This window comes from Mastacembelus armatus, chromosome 4 (genome assembly GCF_900324485.2).
Source record: "Mastacembelus armatus chromosome 4, fMasArm1.2, whole genome shotgun sequence".
In the NCBI taxonomy this organism is placed as follows: Eukaryota; Metazoa; Chordata; class Actinopteri; order Synbranchiformes; family Mastacembelidae; genus Mastacembelus; species Mastacembelus armatus.
In genome coordinates this window covers 24,796,616-24,804,074 of record NC_046636.1, presented here as the reverse complement: position 1 = coordinate 24,804,074, position 7,459 = coordinate 24,796,616, and the positions used below count along the sequence as shown (strand labels likewise).

The 7,459-nt window shown below is 43.2% G+C and overlaps 1 protein-coding gene across 2 annotated transcripts; it reads right to left on the bottom strand.

Moving 5' to 3' along the window:
• Window positions 1-85: 85 nt before the first annotated feature.
• On the bottom strand, window positions 86-7,207 carry olfml2ba (olfactomedin-like 2Ba). 2 transcript variants are annotated; one of them, XM_026305389.1, is made up of 8 exons: window positions 6,776-7,207; window positions 6,378-6,641; window positions 6,000-6,107; window positions 4,959-5,117; window positions 3,919-4,147; window positions 2,658-3,674; window positions 1,294-1,470; window positions 86-1,193 (listed from the first exon to the last, which is right to left on the bottom strand). In XM_026305389.1, exons 1-8 carry the CDS (start codon window positions 6,941-6,943, stop codon window positions 580-582), a joined length of 2,736 nt encoding a protein of 911 aa, XP_026161174.1. In that variant the 5' UTR covers window positions 6,944-7,207; the 3' UTR covers window positions 86-579. The 2 variants fall into 2 exon arrangements, with proteins under 2 accessions (XP_026161174.1, XP_026161175.1); XM_026305390.2 differs by having other exon boundaries at window positions 6,378-6,570; window positions 6,776-6,945.
• Between the last annotated feature and the right edge of the window lie 252 nt (window positions 7,208-7,459).

The window sequence follows — 7,459 nt, the reverse complement described above, 5'->3', positions numbered from 1 at the left end:
TCTGTCCTCGCTGTAATTAAAGCTTTAACAGATTTAACGGTGGCTTGCCAAACAAAAAAGGCATTTTCTGTTAGCGTTTCTGAACTTTATTGCAGTCTCCTCAAAACAGTCTGATATGGAGGGAGTAAGTGCCATCACAAGATAAAGAACCTGTGGCATAAGATGCAAAGAAAAATGTAATGTAAAATAATATCAATAGGACAAAAACATGGAATTATCACAAAAGTTGGGGACTTGTTCAAAGAGCAAGCATTCATGTTTTTATGAGAACTGTTTTGAACCTTGCCTGTGTCTCATTCTGACCTTTCTACATTTATCTCATAGGGCTTTTTTACAGCATTACACTATATACAGTACAATCTGATGTGTTGTTTGATGAATCAGGCTCTCTTTTTTATTTATTTCATTAAGAACTTAAAATATTATTGATGAGAACAACATAATAACAATATACTTAACTATATATGTACATTTGGCCCCATTTGTCTCCATACAGAAGGTCATGTGGACTGATCTACAATCCATTCAAACCATAGAATTAACATTTAAACTACTAAAATAACTACTGCCCAACCCTTACTAAGGGTCTACATATGCAAACTTAATGCTGTATGTGACTTGGTGTCCATTGTCCCACGCATACAAAACACCCTCCTTGGGATTGTAGTCAATCTGCGTGGTGTAGGTGTAGTTATTAATGAACGGCATTCTGGGAATCATCTGAGTGTTTGTGTGTGTGTCGAAGGCGTATTCTAGGTTGGCGTCCCTTTGGTTGTAGCTGTCAACAGCATACAGGACGCCACACACAATGAAGCAGTTTCCAAAGCGGTTTCTCCTGAGACCAGTTCTCCAGGTGGTCTCCCTCTGCATGCTGAGGTCTGATGGGTTCAGTTTACTCAGTACAATCACCTCTTGTAAGAAGCCTTCATCATCCAGTGCCGGGTAGATGATCCACAGGCCGCTCTCATCGACAGCAAGGTCAATGTGTGAGTGGCTGCGCCACTCCCACGGTGATGACGATTCTTCAAAGAGGGCGTCATGCAGCATGGTCCAGGCAGCCACGTAGCGCTGACGGAGGTCAAACTTGATGATGTCACGAGAAAAGGCACGATTGTAGTAGAAGGCACCATCATAAACCACATGACCGGTGCCGATCCAGTTGTAAGGAAGCTTGTAACTGTTGGTGGATCGCCCTGCAGAGGACAAAGAAGAATGAAGACACATGCCACTGATCAAAACCAAAATGGAAACAAAAGAACATTGTGAAAGCTACAGCTGGCTACAGCTTCTTACCTTGTTTGAAAACCTCAAGGCTGCGAAACTCTAGGAGGATGTTTCCATAGTAAAAGTCTGTGACATAAATTTTGTCATTATAAGATTTTGGATCTTTCATCCATGCTCCCTCGCTCTTGCCATAGGTGTTGTGAGTTACTGGCTCAGAAATTGTTGCCAAAGTGTCCTTACACTCCCCTGTAAAAAAAAAAAAAAAGAGACTTGGAAGTAGTTTAACATCATCCAGACCTACGTATGTCAGAGCCTGAAAACAATTACAATGTTTTTACTTTTCAAGCAGCTTCAATCACAGAATTTGGTGCGTTTGCCACAGAGAACAAAGCTCTTAATAACAGTGTCACAGAACTGCTCCATTCATCTATCATCTACCACCTATCCTGGCACATCCAGGGTCACGTTGGGCTGGAGCCAGTCCCAGCTGACACTGGGTGAGAAGCAGGGTACACACCCTAGACAGATCAGTCTATCACAGCGCTGACACACAGAGCCAGACAATCATTCATAGGCTCATTCACACCTACAGACAATATAGAGTCACCAATTAGGCTAACCCCACTCTGCATGTCTTTAGACTGGGGAGGGAGTCAGAGTACCCATAGAAACCCCACACAGACACAGGGAGAACATGAGGATAGAGGATAGAATGGGGTTTGAAACCACAACCTTCTTGCTGTGAGGTGACGGTGGTAAACACTGCCGCACTGTGCCACCCAAAGCGGTTTCAATTTAACTCCTTTCTAAATTACACATTTAAGACACTCTGGAAATAGTGAAAGTATGACATCAGTATTTGCCATGTGACATTTCAAACTACAAACTACAGAGGATATGAACAAGGATATCCACAGGATACGCCCATGTAAGCCCTTACATGGGCTTTCTAGGAATGACATTGTCAGTCTGTCTGTTATTTGATGAGTTGCTCTGACATGTTGGTCCAGACTGAAATATCTCAACAGCTATTTGATGAACTGCCATTAAACTTTGTTCAGAAATTCATGACCCACAAAGGATGAATCCTCCTCATTTCAATGATGTACCTACTTTTTATCTACCACCACAATGAAGCTTACACGAGTGGTTTTTAATGAAATGACAACAATTACTGGATGGATTGCCATGATATGCAGTACAGCCAACTGGAGTGCCAAGAGAATGACGTCTGCTAACTTAGCCAGCATGTGGACATGCTAACCTAAGATAGAACAAGGTAAAACATCAGTGTTTTAGCCTCTCAGAGCTGCTAAGATGCTGTTTTCTATGTGTATTCATTGAGAGTCATGTGGCTAACACTGATCACTAGTATGAAAATCAAACTCTTTAAATCTTCCCTTCATCTGAGACAAAAAAATCAACTTATTCACCAGTTTTTTTTGGAGAAGCTTCCTCCTGCCGTTGCATTGGCTCATCTAATTCCAGACGTCCTTCCTCCACCTCTTCCTCCTCCCAGCTGATTTTGTATTTCTGTTTGGCTTGAGCAGCCTTTCTGGTAGTGGTGGTGGCAGTGGTGGTGGTAGTGGTGGTGGCTGAAGATGTCACAGGTGTGGTGAAAGGCAGAGAAGTGAGTGGAGTCAACGTGGTCAGTCTCTGCGGAGCAGGAGGTAAAGTTGAGCCCAGAAAGTTGGTGGATTCAGTTTCTGCCTCTGGTGTTGTGGTAGCAGCTTGAGTGGAGTCGGCCGTTGTGGGTTGTACTGGTGGTGAGGTTGGGTTAGTGTGTGTAGTGATGGTAGGTGGGGTAGTAGTTGAAGCCTTAGTGGTTGGATTTGGTGCAACGGTGCCTGGAGTAGCTTCAGTGCTGCCAGGTACGGTTTGCATTTGTTTTTTTAGCTCCAGAGTCGATATTTCCATCATGGTGGTTGGTGTACTTCTTGTTGTGGATGCTGTTAGGGCTTCTTCACTGACTGCCTTTACAGAGGGCTGGGCTGGGTTCATTGTAGTTATGGTGGTTTCCTTGGCTGTGATGCTTGAAGAGGTCCCAGCTGGCTCATCCATCAAGGGGATTAACCACTCTGTGATTCCAGCGCTAACTCTTTGACTAGCCAGAGATACAGTGTCCGTGGCCATGACTTTTTGTGTGGTTGTGATTGGTCCAACTGTGATGCGTCTCATTGTGGAGGTCTCACTCTGTTCAGCTGATACATCCGCTGGTACAGCATCAGTGGCACTGATGAACTCATCATGAGTTTCTGAGGCGGGCTCAGTTTCCTTTGGTTGTGTTGATTGGCTGGTCTTCTTGGAAACGTGCAGAGGAGCTGTTGTCTTTGGATAAAATGATCTTGGGCTAACCTTTGTCCAGGGGCGAGGGGCTCGGTGTTGGAGAAGATTCTCCTCAATGAAGAGGTTGACTGGGCCATCGCCACTGAACCCATGGTACTCAAAAACTGAGAGAAAGGAAAATGATGCCTGAGTGCAATGATGGTCTGTGTTACTGCATCAGAAGGATTTGTAGAGTAAGTCATAACTGATTATGCAAAGTACAGGCCACAATGTGTGGTTACAAATATATTTGTAGTTATAGCTTTGAATCACTTAATGTTGAAGTATTAACCATTACACTACCTCAGCATGCAGCTGACTGATTTGTAAAGTAATGTTGCACCTTCCTCACTGAGAGCTCATACTTACAGTTTTCACCAGGCTCCCCGTCATCTGCCACCATCGGATCTGGCTCAGATTTATAAAAAGTCATCCCTCTAATGATCATTCCATTGGGGCCAGTTTTCGGCACCTGAGAAGCCTCCTTGGATGCGGCGTTTTTGGGAGTCACCTGAGGTTTGACCTCAATGAGCTCAGCAGAACCATCTATCTGTAGGAACGATGGATTTTCCCCAATAATCTTCTCTGCATACTTTCCCTGTTAGCGGACAGACAAACACCCAAAGCTTCTAAGAGACATTATTGATAACCTCGTTTTATGCTTCTTTCAAATGGTGCAGAGTAAATTAAACTAGTGAGTCACTTGCATGTGTCCCAGGTCCACCCAAACATTGCCTGACTGGCTCTCCAGTTTCTATTTAAACAGTCAGGATCAGAGCCCAGTGGTACACTCACTGCTCTGAGATTTGCTATTGCCCCCTTGCGCAGCCAATCCTTACAGTTACATCATTAACCATTTTACACATCTTTGGGTGGAAAGAACACATAATTGTTTGTTTGTTTTGAAGGAACACACAAGACAATTACTGTTCTGATCAGCAACATGTGAACCCAATATTTTATCTTTTCCTAAATCCCATCAGTTCAGTCACTGTCTTCACAGCTGCTTTTAATTTCAAGGGTAGTGGGATTTCCATGACAATATGGATGGATGTTGTGCAGAAGAAAATCCTAAAGTCTTAACACATGTTTATCAACTTTTTTAAGCTGCTGTTATATCATTGTTGGATCACATTACACACTATTATACAACACTGGAGACATTTAATGTGTGCTCGACTTCGTAGCTGATATTAGAATTGTGTTATTAAACACTAGTAATTGCTGTATATCTGGTATTGAACTATTCCAGCTAAACCATAATCTTGTAATTTTACAAGATATTCTACAACATAACATTCTATAATTAACACTAGTGAATACGTTTTTACAGTATGTTGGTGTTATCGAAGTATTAGGTCTTGGCGTCTGTTATTTGTGTGGAATCAGTGTTAAGATGTCACACCTACCTCTGGGTTTTCAAATATTGCAGCGCCGCTGATCTCGCTCAGTCTCTTCTTCTCCTGATGCTGCTGAGGAAGAGGAGTGGGTGGGCTGGCAGTTGCATCAGCCTGAGCAGGAGGGCTCTGGGTCGTCGCCTTATTTTTAGTGTTGTTCACTGACACCACCTTCATACAGTCACAGGCAAGTCAAGAGATTAATAGAACTGCCGTCCATTTCTTAACATCAGGGAGGTACATTATATTGAATGTGTCAAATCCATAGAGTTTTTTTAACATGGACAGAGATTGCACTGGAGACCCTCAGACTGAAAGTCGGTTCTGTTTTGGGGTTCTTTGTATTCATTTTAAAGCTCTTTGTAATGGTTCTAACTTTTAATGGTTATTTTTGTGTAGACATTTGCATGTTTATGTAATAATTTCACTGATATTCAAACAAGAATTAATAGCAGTGAGGCTCCAGTTCAGGGTGCCCTGAACTTTCCTCCAGTGATGGATAACAAACCCATTCCCATGGGTGTATTCAGCTATTTTAGATAATTAGACTCTTGCCTGTATGGGCATGTAACAGTTGAACCTGTTTGGGTAGGACAACTTTAGGATTTGTGACGTGTATGATACATATATAAGTGTATGGAGTTTCATGACTTCTGGCAACTGTCGGCCCAACTCCACTCAAGCTCAACCTTAAGACAGCCAACACAACTAAAAACACTAGTGTGGGAGTGTTTTTTAAACCTGTGTTTTAGGGCAGTTCATTGAACACATCTTTATTTACACATTTTAAGAATTGATTCAAATGCATATGCAATATAATGTACCAATGGGGGAAAATGTCCATTATAACAAGAGTCATTTTATAGAGCAGATAAACTTCCACATGTGATGGACAGACCTGGGCACTCTTTGTATATCCATGCCAAAGAGATTTTTGTTGTTTTATTGGAGCCACTAAATCCAGAAGCCACTAATATAAATATATCTGTGTGCTGTCACCCCTGGGTGCACATTATACCAAGATGTTTGATTTAACCTTCCTCCTTACTGTACCTTTTCAATATGTTCCACACGGTCCAGGAGCTTAGTGGTGATGGAGTGCAGCTTCAGTAGATCCATGCCATAGAAGGAGCCCTCCAGCAGCTCAAGGATGGTGGACAGCTAGAATGATCGAATGGATTCCATCAAAAGGGTTTATCAATTCAAGTAATACCATGTGTGAAACAGGCCTATACCGAGCCCATCCAAACTATGAGGCTCTGGTTGTGGATAAAAATTAGGGGCTATCCTTCGGATCTGATAGACCGTGATATCCATGTCTCCAGAGATCCAAGCCTCTCTTGAAATCAGTAGATGTGGAAGTGGGCAGCCTATTTCTTAAGGTGTGCGTACTGGGTGCTGAAATGAAAATGTCATAGGGTGGCACTTTACCTTGACATTCTCTTTTCCAGCTTCCCTTAGTTTTTTCAGCCTGAACTCCCCCTCGCACGGGTTGACCGCTGATGGAGGAGCGAGACAGGCGCACTTGCACTCTGGTCCAGATGCGATAGTCTCCACAGTGTAGAAGTCCTGCGCATCGGCACGCCCTTCTTCTATCCGCCGGCAGGCGTGCCTGCTCAGGGGTCTGACAACACATTTACACCGACAGTCAGAGCCTTCCGAGAGGGCTTTCACTTTGTCATAATCACCCAGCAGCTACAAAGAGAAGAGGACGGATGTATTTTCCACCACGCTCAATCCAAAACGCAATAATGTTTACGCACAAAATGATGACAGGTCCATAAAAGAAATTATGCAAAGAAATAAAGAAAGGTGGCATTTCCTCCTACCTTAGAGAGGATGCTCTCTTGACCATCTATCTCCTCCTGCAACATGTCACTTTGCTCTGCATTGCTCTCAACTTGTGACCCGGGATCAGCACCCAAGGTCTTTGGCGCCGCAGAACCCCGTGGAAAAAACGCACAGCACATTAGGATGATAATGATTAACTTATACATGTTTTGAGTCTCACAGGGCGCCGAGAAGAGAAATAAGGCTGCAAGTATGTAAAGCAGGCACTGCCTGTCACCAAAGAATCTAGCTGCGAAAAAATGTCATAGCCTACAAAATCAGAGAGGTGCGAAATTGCATGAGATAGCGGGATTAAGCATTAAAGCGCGATGTCATCGATTCATAGTCATAATGAATGTAGGCGTATCGGTCTGCAGAAACCGTGCACTCTGTGAGAGAGCAGCCGGTATCTGCTGCTGAAGCAGCGCTGACAAGAGGCGGACCTGAGCAAACTGACGAGGAGGAGTTGAGCTGCTTCAAAGGATTTCTCACATACTCTGCACTTTACTGTCACTAGTACTACATGAAAATTACAACCATTCGCATCGGTCTAGTATTTAATTTCCAACAAATCTAAGCTGCACTTTATGGTTATAAAGAATAGCTCCTGAGCCAAAACCAACAAAACTGCAGCCTGTTGCATATTTAATTTCATCCTGCTCAAGGATGTCCAGGTTTAGCTG

What these genes read in the sequence shown, in the direction of transcription:
- olfml2ba (XM_026305389.1), bottom strand. Translation starts at nt 6,943, where the DNA reads ATGTATAAGTTAATCATTATCATCCTAATGTGCTGTGCGTTTTTTCCA. An exon ending in CTGGAAAAGAGAATGTCAAG is followed by an intron (nt 6,108 to 6,377) that starts GTAAAGTGCCAC and finishes CGATCATTCTAG; the next exon opens with CTGTCCACCATCCTTGAGCT. An exon ending in GTGTGGAACATATTGAAAAG is followed by an intron (nt 5,118 to 5,999) that starts GTACAGTAAGGA and finishes GACTGTATGAAG; the next exon opens with GTGGTGTCAGTGAACAACAC.